The following is a 21,971-nucleotide window of genomic DNA, read 5'->3' as shown; positions in this document are numbered from 1 at the left end:
ATCTCCGGCCAGGGGGCAATTCTCCAAGGAATTACCTCCCTGGAGCCTCTTCCTCTCTTTGCCAAACAAGGTCCTTATCAAAACCTGCTCCTCAACCCCTGCTCTAGGCTGGAGAGCTCCTGAGGACAGAGGCTGTCAATCCCCAAAGCCAGTGGTCCCTCTGAATGGTCCCCAGAGACCCAGGGAATGCCCATCTTAAGCAATTAGTATTCTGCGGGCATGGAGAATGAGCCCTGGGCTTGGAGTCTAGGAGAATGAGGCTGAGGCCTTATTCTGGCCACTAACCACCTGTGTGGCCACAAGCAAGGCACTCGACCTCTTGGAATCGGTGCCTTCATGTGTGGAGGGCTGATCCTTCCTCACTCGGATGAGGAGCAGGTGTTCTAGGTGTTCCACATGCAGCAACAAATTTGTCTTCACAACAATAACTGAGGTGAGCATTAAGATTGTCCCCATCTTACAGATGGGGAAACTGAGGTACGGAGAGGTCAAGTACTCTGTCCAAGGTCATTCAGCTAGTAGGCGGTGGAGCCAGGGTTCCAACCCAGGCAGTCTGACTCACAGTCTACACTCTTTGTCTTGACATCACACTCACTACAGAGGCGAGTGGTCAGTGGTTTTCCAGGTGTGTTCTTTGGAACACCTAGGGTTCCCAGGAATTTCTCAGGGGCCACACAGATGGATGGCGATTAGATGAGGCTGTGTCCCCTCAAGCCCTGTTCAACCAAAGCAGCATGGTTTCCCTGTTTCACATCTTGGGCTTCCACAGGAAGTTCCATTTGAGGAAAGGGATGTGTTACTAAGGAAAGCTGAACCCTCCTGGATCAGTGACCCTAGGAACCCCTGCAGCATGAATGGATGCTGTCATCTTCCAGGCAGCTGACCCCTCCCCCAAAGATTCCCTGCCCCCCACACCAAGCAACCCTTGGACAGCCCTTGAATCCAGGGTAAAACAAATGCTTGCCAGTGAAAATTGCACTGATGCTGTGAACAAAAGTGACACGATGTCCTCGGCCTGCACGCGATATTGCCGTCAAGGGAGGCAAGCCTGTTCTTGCCTGCAAGCCAGGGTGAAACCATTCCCAGAGCACGGAGTCACTGTGTCTCGGGCTGCAAGGGACCTTGGAAGTCAGGCCTCATCAATGAACGAACGCCCTGGGCAGCCCTGTCAGGGGCAGGAAGCTGCTTCTGCAGGATGCAGACCCTCCACAAATGGGCATTGGTAGCTAGGGCTGCTGTGTCTTGAGCTGAACTCAATCTGTCTCCCTGGAACTTCCCCCCGAAGTCCTAAGCTTGTCCTCTGGAGCTGCCGGGAACAAGCCGGCTCCCGCTGCCACATGACAGGCCTCCAAATCCTTGCTGACAGCTCTCATGTCCCCTTCCAGTCTTCTCCAGGCAAAGCTGCCCCAGCCCTTCTAACCCTTCCTCCGATGACATACATGGTTTCAAGTCCCCTTAGCGTCAGCATATTAACATTTGGGGAAAGAAAATATTGCAGCCCTAGTCAGCCTTTTGACAGAGCTGAGTTCCACGACCTATCCTTGGGCAGAGGAGACATCTGGGTCCCAGGGATGAGACACAGACAAGGGCGGACAGATGACATCGGGAGACCTGGGAGGCTGGGTGAACCAGGAACAAGGAGAGCTAGGCCTCTGGGGTCCAGTCCCAGGGGTGCCAGGACGTGAGATGTAAACTCAGGCATGTCCCTGCCCCTCTGCCCAGGCCTTTGGTGGCCATGTCAACCGATTAGAGCCCAGGATTAATGACAATCCAGTAGAGTCCTGTGGGCTTTGCCAGGTGCTGTGGGCAGAGCCCATGGTCCTGACCATGCCACCCCACCGGGAGCTCTCAAGGTGAATCAAACCTGTGTGCTTGAGGAGGTGGCCCCCCTTTGAAGGTGGACAAGACGCCCACACACAGTCTTCCCTTCTAGAACGTCAGCTCCATGAGGTCAGGGCTCAATCTCGTGTTCACTGCTGTTTTCCCAGCACCAAGGACAGAGCCAGGCATGTAGCAGGTGCTCAATAAATGCTCGTTGAACGAATGAGTGAGGAGGAATCCCAAGCCTCTAGGAATGATAGTAATAGAGGCTACCATTTATTAAGTGCCTACTGTGTACCAGACTATGAAGGTAGGGGCTGTATCTGCTTTGTTCATTCCGATAACCTCTGTGACAGGCAAACCCACAGGAGGTGCTCAGTAAATATTTGTTGAATGCCCAGTGCTTGCATACGTTATCTCACTTGTCACCCAAACAAGATGGGAGATGGGAGAGAAGAGATGGGACGGGCTGCAGTGACAGAGTTTGAGAGCCTCTCTCTTTTAAACACACACACACACACACAAACACACACACACACACACACCCCAGGATCCCTTCTGGTCTTCCCCCATGCCCATCTTTGCCTGACAAGTCCTGATTTTTCTAGACCCAGATGAAAAGCACCTCCTCCAGGAAGCCTTCCATAATCTCCCCAGTGGGAATTAATTTCACAGAGCTCCCATCACACCGTGCCTACACCCTTGTTTTAAGGTGCAGTACTAAGTGCCAGGGCTCTGGAGCCAGACTGTCAGGCAATTCGGATTCTTATTCTTCCAAGCTGTGTGACCTCATCTCTGTGTGCCTTGGTCTCCCCATCTGTAAACAGGGATAGTACAGGCCCCATAGGACTACTGTGAGGTTTAAAGGAATTAGCACAAAGAATGCACTTAGCACAGTGCCTGACACGGAATAAGTAGGCAATAAATGCTAGCTATTATCGTAGCATTACCACGTCAAACCCTGCATTAGAGACATCTGAGGCATGGAGTTGGCCCTCAATGAGTGTTGAATGAAATACTGAATACACGTTTAGTTTTCCCCACAGGATAGCGGAAGCCAGGGGTCACGTCTTATTCGATCTTGTGCACCCCTGATCCCTGCCCCAGGACCTGGCCCAGGGCCTAACCAAGAGCAAGCATCAGTGAACACCTATGGCAAGGAATGGGGAGGGCTGAGGCATGGGGCTGGGGGGTGAGGGTGTGCAACAGTTGGAAGCTAGGCTAGGCTTCAGGTGTGAACTGCAGACCTGACCCCGTCCCTTGCCAGGGCTCTGCCCCCACTCCCAACTCCTTCTCATCTCCTCAGCAAGCCATGATTTATAGATGAACAGAATCAAACAGGGCCGCTGGCTGCTGAGATGCCCTGAGGAGCTGCTGGAGAGGGAATGGACTTCTGAGGGCAAGCTCACCAGCTGCCCAGGGTGGAACAGGAGGGGAGGGCGGAGCAGGCACACACCTACAGGCCAGAGACGTGGACACCCAAGGCTCACATACACATACACGAGCCACGGAGACTCACCCTTGGCACAGACGCCTATGCCCGCCTCCTGCATATAAACACACACGCACGTGCGCACACACACACACACACACACACACACACAAGCCATGCTGACTCACCCCTTGAATTGACACCCATGCTCACACTCACACACAAACATGCACACACACCCACGGTCACGGTCACGGTCACGAACAGATGCCTAGACCACTCTGCTGTCCACAAGGTCTAAATGTTCATGCACTTCCTCTGGCCTGGAATTCTCTCCCCATGCACATCTGTCCTCTAGAGCAGAGCAGTGGGACAGGCAGTAGACTTGCAAATGACTTGGGTTCAAGTCCCACCTCTGCTCCTGGCCAGTGACCCAGGGCGAGTCCCATTCTGGGCCTCAGTGTTTTACCTTCAGATGATGATAAGAACCCCTGACCTCCCCTGCTGGGGTGTTGTCAGGATCAAATAATAGCTAACATTCATTGAGCACGTGCCTTTTGTGGCAGACACTGTGCCAGGAAGTCTATAGGCACCATCTCATGTGATCTCTGCAACCTTTACCATTATTATCCCCATTTCGCAGAGGAAAAAACAGGTGTGGAGAATTAAGGCAACTTGAACTCGTCCTTGACCCTGCTATGGCTGTCCCCCTCTGAGCTGAAGCACGTGACAGCACTCTGTAACATGCTACACTGCGTGACCCAGCCACACCCCACTTCCCTCCTTCTTTCAAGAAGGCCAACCTCTTTCACACTTGAGACTTCACGTAAGCTCTTCCCTCTGCCTGGAATGCCCTTCCTTCTATTCTCTACCTTCCATCCTCTTCTTTCTATTCTCAAGATCCCTAGACAAAGATGGTCTTCATTCCCTCCCACATTCCTTTCTGTTGCCCCGTAACTATGACAATTCATCACTGTGGATTAATAATTAGCATTTTGTATGTCTTTCCCCACTGGGAACACTTGGAGGACTGAGACCCCCAGATCACTCATCTCTGTAGCCCAAGGTCTGGTACATAGGAGAGGCTGGATAAATACGTGCTAAACAAATGCATGAAATTATTCAAGGTCCACGTGAGCCTTCCTCCTCCAGGAAGCCCTCCCTGATGACAAGTGCTCACAGCAGTCTCCAAACTTGAATGAACTGCCTTCTGTCCAGCCTCCTTTTCTTGGGAGTAGGCCTGTCCTCCAAGCAGGGCCAAGAGGTTCTCCTCATTGCTCGGTGTCTCCCACAGCCCATAGCCCAGGACACGATATAGAGGAGCCATCGGACATGCTGGAGATCTGGGCACATAGGCTCTTTTCCCCAGAATTCACTTGCTCTGACACTCTCAGATGGTGACACACACACTCCCCACATCTAGCCCGTCGAAAGTTGTCCCATCACCCCCAGACCCTCCTAACGTCCTGGAGTCATCCTCAGATCCCAGGCCCTTGCTTTCCTCACCAAGTGCCTTTAGTCATAGTAACTAATGTATGCTCAGCACTGAATCATGTTCACAGTTTTTAGCACCCTCTAAAGGTAAATCCTCTTATCCTCATTTTACAAAGAAGGAAACTGAGGCTCAGAAGGGGTCAACACTTGCCCACACAGCAGAAGAGAGACAAAGCCAGGATTGAGCCTGGAGTCTGGAAGAGCTCAACTCTGTGCCCCACGGGAGCTAAGCCTTAAAATAAGTTGCTCCGAGGATAGACGGAAGGGGAGAAAGAAATGGAGTGAACACAAAACAAAGAGCAGCCAGGGAAAGGGCTTCCACTTCCCCACAAACTTCCCCAAGCAACTTCAGAGACCCCTCTTACCCACACACCTTTGCCACAGCTCCTTCCCACCTCCACTGCCCCAGTCCTTGGCCTCAGTAAAGCAGCCTCATTAGACAGATGCTCAGATGTTCTCAAAGTCTCAGAACGGGTTGGGGGTTGGGTGCCTGGGGCCGGGCAGGAGCAGGAAGAAGAGGCGGGTGGGGTACCTGAGGACTTTCCCAGGGCCGTGCCTCTGGTGCGGACTAGGGTGCAACCACTATTCCAGAGATAAAGCAGTGACGCTGCGGATCACATTCCCATCCTGGTCCTGCCTCCTCCCACCTGATTCTGCACGACAGTGCATCATGCCCCAGCGCCTCCCCCCACCATCCTTCGGTGGCTGCAGGATGACGTTCGAGGTGGAAAACAGCGAAAGCTGGAGTCACAGGTTTCCACAGGAAGCACCCCTCCGCGACGTGCACGGAGAGCAGATGGAAACGGGGGAAGGTGGGAGGGCAAGGGCAGAGCCTACCAGCCCCAGGGCTATTTGGGCATGGGAAGGGAACATTTCTGGTGCCTATCCCACCTCCCTTCCTCTTCTCGACCCAACACACACAAGAAAGCCAGAAAAAGGCAGAGTGTGGGAGAAAGCAACAGAAAACCAATGAGCTAAACTCTGAACCCCAGACAGCCAGGCAAAGCTCCAGGCCTCCTGTCATGCTGAATTTTCTGCCCTCTCTTCACTCTAAAACTCCCCACTCCAGGCCACCCACCTTGGGAACGGGGGCAGCTCCTTCCTTGCAATAGGAAAAACAAAATGAGATGGGCGGGTAGAAAGAAAGAAGACAAAGGAGAGGAAAGAGAGCCTGGCACTCATTTCCCAGGAGAACTGAGCTTTGGCCCTGCCCCCATGCCCTCCGGACAGTCTCTCTGAGTTTCCTTCAGAAAGCAGTGGCGGCCTCACCTGGGGCGGGAACAAGGCTGGCAAAAGAGGAGGCCTGAGGGGAATTGTTTTGGAAAGTTACAAGTAGCTGAAAATAGGGGCTTAGTGAGAGCAAGCCTCCTCAACTTTGAGTGTAATAAAAACAGATAATGTGTGAGTGAGCTAGGGAGAGTGTGCTGGCAGGGGCCGCAGAGGCCGCCTGGATGCAGACGGTTTAGAATTCAGAGGAGATGTCAAGTGCGTAAACAGCGAATGAAGGATTATCCGGATGGGCCAGGAGCCGTTCCAGCAAGAAATTGGATGGGGACATGTCAGGATCCACAAGCACTCCGACTCCTCATCAGGGAGCGGGGCCTGGTGAGCTACGAGGGCCTCATCCACACCTTCTCTACCTCTGCTCTCTCTTCCAGCAGAGAGCGTGGCCTTGGTAATAAGGGCTCAGGTTTGTTCAGTGCAGAACAGTTTACAAAGTGCTCCAGAGTCTACCGAGGGTTTTAAATCCATTGTCATATTTAATGGAGATGATGGGGGTATCTTCTGCCCGGTGAGCCCCTTCTCTCACCACAGCCACCCCCCCAAAAACTCCCACAGTTCCTGGCTTAGGGAAGCCTGGTGCATCTGGCTTCAGTCTTCAGCCTCAAAAGAGGGGGTGCGGGGTAATAGGCCATCTGTAGACACCAGAGAGCTGCTGAGTATGGAAGTCATCAGGGTCAAAGCCATTCAGGACAGACAGGGCCAGGTGCCAGCTCTGAGCAGGGAGCCCAGACTGAAGGGTGTCCAGCCAGAAGTTAGCCCGGAACATGCCACCCACCCTGATCCCAAAGCTGATGAGCTGCCTGGGCAGCCATGAAAACGATCATGTCCATCAGGGCAGCAGGAGCCCAGGAAAAGGAGGAGCTCAGTTGGAGGGTCTCTCCACCAGGAGTGTGGAGCGGGGGCAGGATCAGGGACGTGTGATGATTAAGTGCAGGCCTTGACCACTAGTTACTCTTATGAATAATGCATTGTTGTGCCTTGGCCTAAATCAGCATCTTATTGTTATTAATAATACACGGCTGCAAAGAAGCTGGGGTTGGAACGGTGTGCTGTATTTTATCTGAGGATCTCAGAGCACTTAAGAGTTCTTCATGCTGATGACTCAACACTACCTCCCCAAGTCATAGGCTTCCTTACAGGACAGGGCACCTGTCCTGCCCTGATGCCCTCCCACCTGAAGCTTGGAGCCATGAAAGCCACAGGGGCTAGGAATCTTCTATCCTGGGATTCAGATTCTTGACTTGAGCTTTTGGTGGCGGAGGGCGTCCACTTAATCTTCACCAGCTCAAGGGCTCTTGGGGATGCAACGTAATGTGAAGCTGCTCTCAGAGACGATCAGGAAGGAGGGATATAACCAGTGGGAATCCAGGTGTGGGAGAGGTGGATGGAGAGAGACCACTGTGGATCTGAACCCAATTCTGCCACCCACTGTCACTGTGGCTGTGTGACCTTAGTCAACTAACTCAATTGCCTGGCCCCAAGTCTCTTCGTTAGAATATAAGGTGTCTGAGACTCCCTCTTGGAGGTGCCATTCTTTCATATTATGGGGGTAATTTTTGCACCACAAATATTTGGATGGATCCACAGAGCCCGCTGCTCTGAACTCTGTCCGCGGTGCTGAAACAACGATCGGCCCACGGCCTCTGTCCGTGGTGCTGAAACAGAACTCAGTCCCGAGACTGCCCCCTCCTCCAGGCCACCCCGTGCATTGCCCCGGGCGAGCGGAATTCAGGAAACGAGAACCTTTTTCAGGACTGCAGCGTAGCGGTCCTACCTTACTCTGCTAATCACTCCCTAATAAGTCCGAAGCTGAAGCCACAGCAGTGAGCAGCCCGACCTCAAGAGCCCCCTTTCTTGGATGAGGTCCGCAGATACCAAGAACCCCAGTCAGCAGCCCTACTCCAGACAAAAAGAGTTTCCCCGCTAATGTAAATGCCGCATCCCATTCCCTCAGGGGACCCCGCCGCACTGCCTCCTGGCGGCTGGCGCGGGTACTGCGCTCAGAGCAGGAACACAGAAGGTCCCCAGCGGTGGTGCTGGGCGTGTGGGGAAGGAGAGGCAGACGGTCGGGCCCTCGCCGCCCCCTTACCCCTCCCGGGGCAATCTGGAGCTCTGAGCTTGCAGTGCTGCCCAACACCCAAAAGCTCCAGGCTGTCTGACTGTTTTCCAGCCACCCTGGGGTGCCATGCTGCCCCATTCACAGCAAAGGCTCAACCCACATTGCTGGACCCTACCAGGTGAAACTTCCTGTTCCCTCCTCCAAGGTGGGTGGGGTAGACCTGTTTAAACAAACACAACCTTTTCTCCCGCTGCTGGGCCAGTCCTAACGAGATGAACACAAAGACCTGTAATACCCCTCCACCAGGGCAGAGGCTCTCTACCTCACACCCACCCACATAAGACACTTGCCCACAGCTCTTGCCTAGGAAGAACCGTGGGTTGGGGGAGAAGCCCACAGCTGCAGCCCACTCCTCTCCTCCCACCCCACAGGTAGGGGCACTTTGAGAAGCAGATCTGCTTGGTTAGCCTCACTGGGTGTAGAAATTCCCCTCTTCCAAAAACAAACAGCAAAACAAAACCACCTGAAGACAACCCCCCAAATCAGCTTCTCTGGATCCAGGCATGGAGCAAAGATAATAGCCTTTAATTACAGTAGATATAGCTAATAGCAAATATTGAGCACGTACTGTAGGCCAAGCACTGTACTAAGAGCTCTGCGAACATTATCTCACTTAGCCTTACCAAACCTCCCTCCCCCAGGAAAGCATCATGATCAGCATCCTACAGATCAGGAAAGTGGAGTTCAGAGAGGTGAGGTGACCACTCAGGGTGGTGCAAGTACTGAGACTGGCATGGGAAACCACATCTGTCTGCCCTTAATCTTGCAGCTCAGCTGGGTCTACCTCACCATCCTTCCATGTTCTTCGGGAAGCCTCAGTGCCACTTAGGTGTTTCCAAGACTACCCCACCACTCCACGATCCTCATGTCTCAGCTGAGAGCCACATGGAGGAAGAGAGTAGCACCTCACACTCCCACAGCACTTTGCAGCCTGCAAATTGCTTTCATAGCCACTGTCCGAATCAGCCCTCATGGCACTGAGGCCCTCCTTTGATTTTACAGGAGAGAAAAAACTAAGGCTCAAAGGAATAAGTTTTGTCCCAAGTCACACAATGAGTAGTGGAGCCAGAAGTCAGATGAAGATGGTGGGACTCCCAGCCCAGTGCTCTCTCTCCCCCATTCTTCAAGGCTGGGGGTCTGCAGGCAAGCCAGAAAGGGGGTCTTAAGGGCTTTCATCTCAGATCAGGCTTCCTGAGGCCCTGACCTGAGCTGCTTCCCTTCTCCTGCTCCCTAGGGGCCATCAGTTGGCTCAGCTCTAACTTGGAGTCTCGAAGTCTCATTCTAAATGAAATTTTTTTCCAGGCAATTACTTCCTGCTAATTAGGAGGCAAGATTGCCAGTCCCTGGGCCCTGGGCTGACCCCTTTACTCAACTCACAGGGGTGGGGGGTTGTTGAGGTACTCGGTAGCAGCACCAGCCACAGAAACTGCCTGGATCGGCCCCATCATTTGAAGGAGGCCAGGAAACTTTTGAGGGCAGGGGGACTGCTGGTGGAGTAAGAGTTTCCAAGGAATGGGAAGAAGGGAGGTGGGGATGCTGAGGGGGGAGGGACTCTGAAGTGGAAGAGAGCCAGGGGACAAGAAGCTGGAAGGAGCCTAGACGTGCCGTGCAGAGTAAGAGAGAGACCTAGGCTCAGCAGCAGCAGGGGGAGGCGGGAGGATCCAGAGAAACGGGGACACGTCATAGGGAGGAAAAAGGAGGCATCTCAGGAAGCAGGAAGACAGAAGAGGAGGGAGAGATCTCCCTTCTGCAGAGGGAGGAAAGAAGGCACCCTGGAAAGTGGTCAAGATTACAGAAGTGGAAGAGGTAGTGACGGGGAGATACTGGGAGACTCCAGAAAGGGGAAGGAGGAATTGCTAAAGGAAATCCCTGGGGAGAAGGGGAGGAGAGCCGGGGAGGACAGCTGGAGTGGCAGCTCCCAGGGCCCCAAGAAGGGCTCTCTCTACATCATTGTCCTTGAGCCTCCCCCAATGTCAGTGCCCAGCCAGTCGGGCCTGCACGCCCTCCTACGCAGCCACAGGTGTGGGCGGGCATGATGGCAGGCCACCAGCCGGCTCAGGCCCCAGATGCTCCACTCACCCAAGGCAGCCAGCCGACTTTCCTTCCTGCCAACCTGCCACCCCCTCCAGCAGGCTAAGCCAGGACCATCCTGGGTCACAAAACAACATGACCAAGGGGCTCTGGGGCTGTGTGGTCTAGCCCCTCCACTTTACAGAGGGAGGATCAAGGCCCAGAGAGGAAAGAGTGCTTGTCCAAGGTCATAGAGCAAGTGAGTGATAAGGCCAGGTGAAAAGGGATCAGGGGCTAAGTTGCAGTGGTGGGTCCTGTTCCCTCCTGGGCAAAGCCAATAACAGGAGACAAGACAGGTCTTGGTCGCCAGCAAGTCAGTCCCTGATCAGTCTAAGCTCTGTGGAGTGTGGGGTGGCAGGCAGAAGGGAGTGAGGGTTGCCAGGGGCTGGAAGGGAAGCAAAGGAAGTCACCATTTATGGAGCACTGGGTGGGAGGGTTCTGCAAGGGTTATAATTGCAGCTAACATTATTGAGCACTTACTAGGTACAGTGTTCCCACCACTTAAGACATTACATGCAGATCTCATTTAATCCCCACGATAACCCTATAAAGTATGTATTACTGTTATTCTCTTATAAGGAAGAAACTGAGACTCAGGAGGGTTGAGCAATTGGCAAAGTCCGCAGACTAACCAGTGGCCTGGTTCTAACTCAGGCGGCTGGCCACTGCTTTGAGGACCCCTCTACGCCAGCATTATCTGAAGATGCTCAAATCCCAGAGTTCCCAAGATCCCAGCCCAGCTCTGGCAGAATCTAGGCCCCAAATGCCAAGGGGGTTACTGTTCTGTGGTATGGGGGCTTCTTGTGGCCCAAAGGAGGTCTCAGACTGGAACAAGCCCTGTCTTAAGGTGCTGGAGTCTGGATTCTAGTCCTGGCTCTGCCACTAACATACTGTGTGACCTTAGGCATGTCACTTGCCCTCTCTGGCCTGGTGCTCCCACCTATATCATCAAAGGGTAGGACCAGATAACAAGAGCTAGTATGCACGGTGCTAACTCTGTGACAGGCATGGTTCCAGGCGGTGTACGGGCATTAACTCAGCGAACCCTCCCAGCAGCCCTCTGAAGTAGGAGCTATTATCGTCTCCATTTTACAGACGGGGAAATGAGGCAATGAAAGGTTAAGTAACTTGCCCAAGGCCACAAAGCTAATCAATACGTGGCCGATCTGGGATTCGCACCCCATTGCTTTTGATGCAGAGCCCCTGCTCTGGCTGCTACTCTGCATTATTTCCCTAATGACTCTCTCAGCCCCTGCTTGGTGCCCCAGAGAGATCTGCCTATGTCCCTCTGCACAGGCACACATGCCATCATATTTCCACATGGGAAGCACACACACCGTCATGTGTCTGCATGACACGTCATGCGTCTGCTCATGCTTCCACGCCCGCTCCTGTGCTTCCACCCAGATTCTGTCTGGAATAGCCACACACGGCCATCCGTGTCCGCAAGAACAGGCCAGCTCCGGCAGGCCCACATGCACGCATACACACGGACGGCCCCCTTTTCCGGGCTGACTCGTGGAAGCCGTGTGCCAGGCTGCAGCACATGGCCATGTGGTAGTGATGTGGGCCACCACGCCCCTTCTCATCTGCCCCCCTCCAGTGCCTGGGTGGCTCGCACGTCACATCCCGCACCTGCCGGCACCCCCATCCACGCTGCCTTCCTCACACCTCTCCTCTAACAGAAGCGGGCACCTTCTCCAGGAAGGAAGCAGGCACACGCCCAGCCTGGCTCCCACAGCCCAGAGATGCCAGCCAAACCGGGGGTGGAGAGGGAGAAAGAGGCATCGATCGGAGGCTCTGGGGGCCCGAGGTCCACGGTTCCTGTCTGAGACTAAGCCCTCCCTTAGGTCTGAGTGCCAGAGCTGAGCTCTCAAGACCCTAGAGATGCCAGCTCCCCTTTGCATTGCCAGATATGGAGCCAGACGGGGGACCAGGGGACAGTGGCTCTGCCCATCACTCCCGAGCAGGACCGTGGTGCCGAGAGGGCTTCTCTGCCCAAGTTACCATTGCACCCCCTACAACCCCATCCCTGGTCCCTGCTCTCTCCTCCCTCTGCCCAAGCATCTCAGAGTTCTGGGTATTTTTAGGCCTCAGCTGACAGGCTGTGAAATCGCTCCCTTCGCACCTCCCTAACCAGGCGGGGGCTGGAGAGGGAGGAATGGGGTTCTGTTGGGGGGGGGGTACACACACAGCCGATTCATCAGGCTCCTCCAGGGCTGGCAGGTGCCAAGCAGGGAGTAAGGGGTGCCTCCCCTTGAGTGAGAGGATCCTTCCACGGGGCTCCGCCCCGCTCCAGGGACCTGAGAACAAAGCTTTAGGGGACACCGAGCGCTAAAGCAGGCGCTGGGGCCAATACTGATTCCCAGCCCTCCCTTCTGAGTGATGGGCCGAGAGACAGGCTGGCTCAGATCCTAGTGGGATAAGGGAGGCACTGGACAGTGTCGCCCAGTGGTTAAGACCTAGCTTTGGGGGTGAGGCTGACTTGCAATCTCAACCCTGCTCTACTGAGTGACCTGGTGAGACACTCCACCTCTCTGCGCCTCAGTTTCCTTATCTGTACAACAGTGGTAATGATATCTCCCTGAGGGACTGCTGTGAAGATTAAATGAAAGATGTATGTGAAGAACAAGACGGTCTGTGGACCCACCAGGCACGGCTAAGAGATTCTCCTTTGCTGCTTTCCCTTACCGGCAAATCCTCCTAACTATTTCTTCTCTGGGCTGCCCTCCTTACCGTGATCCCTGAGGCAGGAGCCCATAGTTCAGCCTAGCTCTTTGGTGCCTGCTGGACCCTCTCCCGCAGGGGAATAAATCCCCAGCTAAGGTGGTTAGAAAACGTAGACCATCCCCACCCCCTGCTTCCTACTGCAGGGCACACATACACATCACGTGTGCACACGGACCCAAATGCCAACATGCTCGCATGCTGCCAGTGCCTGGGTGTGAGAGCGTTTGCTCTGGGATGGCCCCCTAGGGAAGTGGGAAGATGTACCCAGGCCCTGCTGTGAATGGGCTCCTGTGCCAGGGGCCGTGGGCACGGGGAGGGGGGCGGCCTGCCTAGTTGCTGTGGAGACAGGTTGGCTCTGGCGGGGCTCTGGAGCTCAGGCCTGGCAGCTGGAACTTGAGCTGTGCGGCTCCTCCAGGGCTGGGCCCTGATGCCCACGGTGGGGGCAGGGGGCGCGGAAGCGATTCTCAGGAACCTTAACCGCGTTCGCTGAGCCCCTGGGCCTGTCCACCTTGGCTCTACGTTTCTCCCTGGGAGGCTTTCTCTGATACCTCAGCCCCCGAGGTAAGCCCCCGGTGGGGAGGGGAAATCTGTGCCCACCTGCGCCAGGCTGTCCCCTTGACTGCCCATTACCCACCACAAGCTTTCAAAGGCCAGGGCCCCAGACCACCTGGTATGGGTGCTTTGGACACAGCCCTGTGCAGGTGAGGGACTGAGGAGGGTCTGAGCAGAGGTGGGAACAGATATGTTAATGGCTGGGCCCCCAGCTCCAGATATGGGCCTGTCTCCAGGCTTCCCACCCTCCACACTGCCACCGAGTTAAAGTTCTTTATAGAGATATGCTTGAAAGCCATCCATGGCCCACCATTGCCCTAATTTAAAAAAAAAAAAAAAAAAAGTCCAGCTTTCCTATTTCAGAATGCCAGGACCTTCATAATCTGGCCCAGCCCACCTTTCCCAACCCTCAACTCCTGCTATTGCCCCCCAAAGGCCTTCCTTCCAGCCCCCCACGCTCAGACACTCACTGCTTTCTCGACTGGCCAAGACCTGTCACACCTCCAGGCCATTGCATGTGCTGTCCCCACCACGCAGAATGCCTCCTCCCAGCCTGCTCACATGGCAAGCTCTTATTCTTCCTTCAAGACCCAAAGCCCCGGACCCAACGCTCATGCTCCTGGGTCTGGTGGTGTGGCTGGAATCCCAAATCAACTTCTAACTGCAAGTGCCCCCATGCCAGGGTGGTCTGAGGATGGACAAGCTAACGTACGTCGTGGCACCTATGGAACGCTCCACACATCTTTGCTGTTTTGATGGTAACTGACAGACACTGCCTCGGTGAAGCCCTCCCCAGGCCTCCTCCACCAGGGCTGAGGCAGGCCTGTCTTCCTCGGAGCTTCCGGAACCCTCGTCCCACACATCAATCACTCGGTGCAGGGTGATGTTGATAACAGCTGCCGTTGACTGAGTGTTTACTATGTGCAGGGTTTTCTGCTAAAGATGTTTTCTGCCTTATCTCATCCTCCAACTCCACGGGAGGTAAAAACCATCATCATACCCATTTAACAGAGGAGGAAACTGAGGCCAGGGTGGTGAGTAACTTGCTTCAGGGACACAGCCGCAAATGTCTCTGCCAGAAGCTGTTTGACCCCAGAGACCTAACTTAAGCAAGCCATCCCCTGCTTTGCGGATGTAAAGAGCACAGCACATACTGCAGGCTCCACAAATAAGAACTTGCTATTATTGTCCTATTGTTATTATGAGGGGAGGAAACAGGGTATGTTGGGTGACCTAAGAGGGGCTTCCTTAGGCTGAGCCCCCTATAAAGCAGGGGACTCCCGTTTTCCTGTAGAAAGAAAGTGAGGGCTCAGAGGGGCCCTTGGGCTGCCAGGGACTGGGGTTGGGATGGCAAGGATGTGTACAGGGAGCCCCAATATCTGGACCCGGTGGACCTGAGGAACCTGAGGGAGGCTGGAGTGAGCGAGTGCTCGAGGGTTTCATGGCAGGCCCAGGTTGGGCAGAGCAGGAGAGGGCCTGCCGGGCACTGGTTGAGCTGGCCACCACTCTCCGGCCCCACTGACACCACCCCGTGGTAATGAGACGGATCCAATTTGTACCCAGGGCCCCGCCGGGAGCATCTGCCACGGCAGGGTTTGAAGTAATTTAATTGGACACATTAGCCACACAGCTCTCTCCTCTGCTCCCCTCGTGGAGGGCCTCAAGCAGGCACCCCTCGGGGCCTCCCACACCCGCCACCCCGTCTGGCTGGAAGCAGGGTGCTCGCTTCGCCAGCCAGCACTGTGAGACGGACCTGCTAGGACGGACCCCTTGGCACCCCACCTCTCTCATTTTGGGGGCTCCTGAGGGCTCTAGAACCACAGGGCTGGGGTTTTGGGGTTCTCTAGGCCCAAAGTTCTCCCCTTTTGCTGATGCAACCAGCAACTCCCAGCTGGGGCTCAGACCTCTCCCGCCTGCCTCCTCCGATGGGCAGAAAGGGTCACCCCCTTTTCTCCCCGAGCCAGCTGGAGAACTCCAACTTCCTGCACTCCAGGAAGGGCATCGAAGACAGAGGGCCACTACCAAGATTGAGGTTGGGTGGGCAGTTCTCTTAGGGCTCTGGGAAGGGGTGCATACACACACACACACACACACACACACACACACACTGAATCAGACAAACACATATGCATGCCCAGTTACACACACACACACACACACACACGGACAGACCCACACGCTATTGTGGTCATGCCTGTATCTGTACAGGCCAAAGCTCCACCCCATCCCCACCCCCCATCCACGCCCGTGCACGCCACACAGCCAGGAGAGGCCCTGCTCCCAGCAGATGGAGTCCTCGGAAGCGGCCAAGCTGGCAGGTGGGAGGGTGTGGCAGGGGGCAGGCAGGGCCCCTCGAGGGCACAGGCCCCGCCTGGCTGGGTACAGGGCCAGGGGAGCTGCCCTCCCCAAACGCTTTCCGTCACAGCTCCCTGGGCACCTCGATGCACCTCGCTACAAATCCACTCATTAGCTGCTGTTGACAGCGGGCACGGAGCTCAGACGAGCACAGCTATTACGGCCGTCCAGCTGCCACCCGCGCACACACAGGTACGCTCGCAGCGCAGCGCTTCTGTGCACCGGCCCCGCCCTCCCGCTCCCTGGGTGCTGCAGCCCCACACACTCAATCCCTCGGATATGTCAACTCCCCAGATGTCCCAGCTCACCATACCGGTCGGCTCCCAGCCCAGCCTCACAGGCGACACACCTCTTCCAAGGGGCTCCTCCAGGCAGAAGCTGCAGAGCCCCCCAGGGCAGGCCCGACGTGCCAGCCCACTTTCTGACCAACTGGGTCCAGAGTTCCAGGCACAGGCTCTGGGCGCCGTCCAGCCCCTTCCACAGGTCCCATGCTGCCTGCCAACTCCATTCCAACCCCTGGGGAATTCTGCTGGGTGAGACCGAAGTCCTGCCCTCCAGACACAAGTTGGACAGGACCCAGCAAGGCTGCCCCTGCTGCCCGGAAGGTCAGGGACGTCCACGTCCACGGAACTGGCAAGGTCCACCTGGTACCACCGGCTGGGGTCCCCTGGCAAGGCAGGTGGGCACCCGGGCTGGCCTGGCACAGGCTGGCTCTGGCACCTGGCCAGACCAGTGACTGCCCCAACAGAGAACGCTGACCTTACCGGCGGCATGTGCCACCTGCCCGGCACTGCCCAGGGGACAGGGCGCCGGCTCCACGCGGGGCTGCCCGCACCCGCCTGAGATGCCCCCGTGCCTCCGAGGAGCCTGGGCAGCCAGCTCCTCTTCCAGCCAAGCGTCCTCTGCTCAGGACTGGGCCTCCCGCACGCCCCCCCGACCCCGAGGCCCCCCCCCCCAAACCACGAGGCCCCCCTTACCACTCCTCTCCCTGCTGTTCCCAGCCTCATTCCCCTGCGGGAAGCAGTTAGTGAGAACGGTCCATCAGATTCAATAAAGATTCAAAGCCCCTGAGAGAATGGGGGTGGGTGGGCGGGGAGTGCGGGTGAGGAAAGGAGGAGTGGGAAGGGGGGGACCACACACTTTTCCTCTGCTGGTCCCTCAGGCAGGGCTGGAGGGGGTAAGAAGGGGACAGTCCTCCACTGTCACTCTATGTTGCCTGCAGTGCCCCTTGGGCCTGAGCTTGGGGTCAGCCAGGGGCAGGGCCCAGCTGTCCGGGGCCTGTCTTTGTTCGCCTGACACCCACCTGTTCCTCTGCCTTCCAGCTGTCCCTCACCTGTCACCTGCTGGCCTGTGGGCTCCCACCGCAGTCCAGCCTGCTCTAGCCCCTCTTCCCCAACCAGGAGGCGCTTTGAGGCTCTCTCCCTCTCCACCATCCCCCAGTCCTGAGCACCCAGCCTATCGGTCAAGCTGTCCCCACAAGGCCACTGAACAGCATGATCCAAGGCCAAGGGGCAGGGGGCAGTCCTGTCTCCCTGGAAATGCTACAGCCTGGGGGCACTGGCTACCCTGACCCAAGCCCCTCAGAAGTCATACGTCCAGCCCTGCATTTTGGACCTGTCCTGCCCCAAGTCCCCCTCACAGCCATGGCCCGCTGGGAGGTCACTTGATCTTCAGTCCCAGACTGTGAGCCAAGCCCAGGAGGCAGGCCAGGGAGGTCTGGGCCCGTGCAGATGGGGTAGCTGGGGGTGGGGGGAGGGTTTGTCAGTGAAATGGTCAGTCAGGTCTCCTTGGACAGCCCCACACCCCAGCCCCTGTCCCTAAACTTGATGGCCCTCACAGCATGCACCGCTGATCTGCCCTTTCAGCCCCGATTCCTGCGCCACACGCTACCCAAAAGCCTCTGTCCCTCACTTGTGCCCAGTGGGTGGAGGGTTGGCCTGGACAATCGTGTGGATCCTCCTGCCTTGAGAGAGAAGACCCTCTGTGCCAAGGCCCCCTGGCCCATGCAGAGGGTCCCCCACACTCCCTAGGAATGACCTGCCTGGAAGAGTTGCTGTAGGGGGCAGAGCCCACTAACAGGTGGGACAGACAGAGAAGACTTCAAGTACTGCTATCCCCAAGGACAAGTTCATAGAGGGCTGGGGGCAGGGCTGGCAGCCCTCAGGACCTGAACCCTCTCCCAGAGCTGCTGCACCAGCCCAGACTTTGCCTCTCTGGCCTTGCTCACCCACAAGGTCACCTCTCCCTCCCTCTCTCCCTGCTGCCGTCCTGCCTGCCCACTGCAACACTGACCCCTGCAGGCCTGATGAGGCCCTGCCCTGCCGGGGGACAGGGACACAGGGAGGCCTGGCCAGGCCAGCTTTGGGATGGACAGAGGATGGAGGCTGAGGGCCGGGAGAGGGCCGCATGTTTATTGGAGGGGACAGAGAGGAGATTGCAGGCATGGCTGGGGGGAGGCGAGGCAGAGTTTGGAGGAGAAGCGAGGGCGGGGGGCTGTCTTCGTTCTTCACTGGGCTGTGGCTTTTCCCCACAGTCCCTTGCTTCAGCCACAAAAGATCAGGAAGAGAATTGCCTGGAGGCTAGGGGCCCACAAGGGGAGGGAACTGCTCCTGTCCCCTGCCAGGATAAGGGTCTTAGCAGCAGGCTGAGCCCTGTGGGGACTTGCAGAGTGCATGGGCTGAAGGAGGGGGTACACAGGGACCTTCTGGAACCATCCTGGAACAAGAGGACAGGAGATTAAGATTTTTTTTAAAGGATTGGGCCACAGGTGTTCCAGGCAGTGGGATGAGGGAATGAGGATATAAATGGTACTGGCCTTTGGGGGACCAGAGGGATGGGCCTGAATCACACGGGAATTAATTTGCATATCTTACTCCCACCTGGTGCCTGCCTTGGGGGACACATACCCTACCCGGGCGAGCAGGGTCTGGGGAGCCTGGGATGAGCTGGGGCAGAGGGGTGGTGGTGGGAAGTCTGGCTTGGAGCTGTAGGGATTATAGGAGGTGGGCCGGGATGCCAGGGGGCACAGAGGCCAGATTGAGGCCCCCAACCCCCTGGCCCCTCAGAGATCCCCAGGGGACTAGGATCAAAAGCAAATTCTGCCCTCTCCAGCCTATGTCTGACCCCATCCAGCCCAGTGTCCACATCAGAGAGAAGTAAACGTAAGGCTGGTCTGTTTCCCGGTCAGAATTGCCCCTGCCACAGGACTAGTGGGTCCTGCAACCAGAGTGGGCAAGACAGGTCTCCAGCACAGACAGCAAGGCCCATTCAAGGGGGAGAGGGAAAAGTCTGGGGGCCGCCAACACACCAGGGGCAGCACTGGGTTCCAGGCCCTTTCCCCAGAAGATGCCAAGCACATCAAGTTGGCCTCCATGGAGAGGGCAGAGGTCCTTGGAGGAGTGGTGATGTCATGGTGCCCAGGCGTGGGAGGAAAAAGGAGGGAGGGAGAGGGGACGAGGGCAGGGCCCCAGGTCACTGGCCTAACAGGAAAGGGGAGGCTGCCAGCCTGGCAGGGCAGGGGGAGGGGAGTGTCCTCACTGCCTCCCCCCTTCCATCTTCATACCCTGGAGCTGGTCTCTGAACTAAGCTTTTGGCTTCTGAGAGGGTGATCCAAGCAAGAGAACACCTCTGTCTTTGGTCCAAGTGCTGGAAGCTGGCAGTCTCTTGGGGAAAGATGCCAGGGTAGGTGACCTGGGTCCAGAGAGATGAAGGGAGGGGTCTCCAAAGGCAATGTCCCTTCCGCCATTACCTAGAGGACATTCATAGATGGGCATGAGGTTCCAGAGAGGGAGACTGAGTCTCTTTCACCCATATACGCAAGCACTGAATGAGTGCAATGCCTGTCACCCAGGAGGTCCTCCTCAGTGGGCTCGGGCTGCCATGACTTGATGAGGGTAAGAATGGAGGCAGGGACAGGCTGAGGCTGCCCCTAGAGGGAAAGAGCAGATGTGGGGCCGGGGCAAGAGTGGGCAAAGCCGGCGCCCACTGGACTGCCCTCAAAAGCCTTGGGGCTCTAGGCCCCTTTTGTGGAGGGCCTTAGAGCTATCCTTTCCCCCAGGACCCCCAGTCCCCAGAGGTTAGCAGGAGTAAGCCTAGAGGCTCTTCGTCCGGGAGCAAGTCCTCAGGCTGAGGTGTCGTGCTTTTAGCATCAGACAGAAACCCAGAAGGGGAGACCCTGCTGCCAGAACTGGCAGACTGCGGGTGCTGGGTCCGGGGTGGGGCACCCCAGGTGGGAGCTGAGACTGAGACTGGGCAGGAGCTGCAGGCGACCTGCCTACAGGTGGGCGCTGTGTGAGGAGGCGTCCGGAGCCAAGGAGGAAATGGCAGAGCAATTTCCTGAGGAAGGTGGAAAGATTCCTTGGCTTGGCTTCCAGGATGCCAGGCAGACGTGGGCTCCCAGGCCACTCCCCGGCTTGGGCTCAGGAGAAATGCAAAGCAGCACGGCCCCTCCCCCTGCCACCCCTGACAGGACTGGAGTGAGTTTGGGGTTCTTTGCTTCCCCCCTCCCCAAGCCCAGGAGAACATTCCCCTGGTACCCCTATTCTCACCAATCTGTGCTCTCTTTCCCTTCAGGTACCCCTGCCTCCCTCCTCAACGTTCCTGCGGCTCACCACCCCCTAGAAGCCCCCCTCCCCTGCTGCTGCACCAGATTCCCACTTGCCCCCTGGCACCCTCTCAATTCACAGTTGGCACCGCCGATGTCACTGTTTCCCGGTGCCCACAACCTTGGCCGAAAGCTGCCCGGGATCCTTGTTCTGGGGTCCCCTAGCACTGGCTACCGGGAGGCACTGGTGCTGGGGACCCGGGGGTGCCTCTGAGGGCACTGCGGGGGCAGCGGCTCCTCGCTCCGCCACACACGTTGTCCTTGGGCTGCTGGGGGTGGGGGGGAGGTCCTTGTGGGGACACTGCAAAGCCGGCGCCCGGCATCAAGCTTGGCAGTGCCCGGACTGCGGGGGGCCGGGGTCCGAGCTGCTGCCGCTCAAGCCCGCGCCCCCGGTGTGGGGTGACCCTGGGTGGGAGGAGTCCGTGCGGCTCCGGCGGACAGCAGCCCCGGGCTGGGGCTCCGAGACGGCTCCCGGAGCTGCCGCCGTCCTGTCCGCCGGTTCGGGGCGCCCCAGCCCGCGCGGGGCCGCGCTTACCTGGGCTGGCCGCCTCCGGGTCCCGGTACATGGTCCCCTCGTCGCCGGCTCCCTCCGGGCTCTTCAGAGCCGCCCGTGGCCGCGCGTTGCTCCGCCGCCGCTGCAGGGCATGGGGCCGGGCGACCCCCGGGGGCGGGTCCGAGGGCGGGGGCCGCGCGGGCTGCACCGAGCCGCCGAGCCGGGGAGCGGGGACCGCCCGCCAGCCCTCCCGCCCGCCCTCCGAGCACGCTGCAGCCGCCGCCGAGCCGCGCCGAGCCTCCTCCCTCCGGCCTGTGCGCCGCGTGTGCGCGCCGGAGCGTGTGTGAGTGTGTACGAGGCCGTGTGTATGTGTGTGTGAGCTCGTGTGTGAGCGCGCCCGGGGCACCGCCGGCGCCGCCCGCCCGCTGTCGAGCGCCTCTGCCACCGCCTGCTGCCCGCTGCCGGCCGCGCGCCGCACTGCAGCCCGCGCCCGCCGCCGCCCCGAGGGCACCACCGCCGCCCCGCGCCCCGCCCGCAGCCCCCGCAGGGAGGGCACGGAGCCCGCCGGCTGGGCTCTTTGGGCCTGCGGGTCCCGCCGCACCGATCGACCCACCCCGCCGGTGCGCCCCTGATGGCAGCGGCTTCGAACCCCGCAGGGCGGCAGAGCCGGCCACCTCCTCCGAGGTGCCCTTTGACTCCGTTCCAAAAAGCGTGGAGATCCACTCCGGGTTTTCCGCTCGGTAGCGGCTGCAGGGCGTCAGCTCGGGACTCGACAGCGCGGCGTCCCGGGCAGGGGAGCTGGCGTGTGTAAAAACCAGGAGTAGATTTTTGCCAGCGCTGAGCCTGGGTCCACCACTCTGGCCATCCCCAGAGCTTGCGCACAGCTGGAGTCTAGGAGCTCCACCCTCTATGAGGGACTAGGCCTAGTGACCCTCCCCACTTAACCCAGCCGCACAATAGAAGAAAACAGACCTTTCAGCCTCTGCCCCTGCTTCTCTCGATCCACTCCTCCAGTGCC

The 21,971-nt window shown here is 57.6% G+C and overlaps 1 protein-coding gene across 8 annotated transcripts in view; it reads right to left on the bottom strand.

Moving 5' to 3' along the window:
• SYT7 (synaptotagmin 7) overlaps nucleotides 1-21,422 on the bottom strand; it is a 62,241-nt gene extending 40,819 nt beyond the window's left edge. For 7 of the 8 annotated variants that reach the window (XM_082342659.1, XM_082342665.1, XM_082342663.1 and 4 more), the window contains exon 1: nucleotides 20,996-21,422. In XM_082342659.1, coding sequence (XP_082198785.1) covers nucleotides 20,996-21,026 — 31 coding nt within the window. In that variant the 5' untranslated portion in view covers nucleotides 21,027-21,422. The remainder of the gene's footprint in view (nucleotides 1-20,995) is intronic. The other variant, XM_082342661.1, reaches the window with a different exon arrangement.
• Between the last annotated feature and the right edge of the window lie 549 nt (nucleotides 21,423-21,971).

Source organism: Balaenoptera borealis (assembly GCF_965194805.1).
Source record: "Balaenoptera borealis genome assembly, chromosome: 11".
NCBI lineage: Eukaryota > Metazoa > Chordata > Mammalia > Artiodactyla > Balaenopteridae > Balaenoptera > Balaenoptera borealis.
This window is presented reverse-complemented; position numbering and strand designations above follow the sequence as displayed.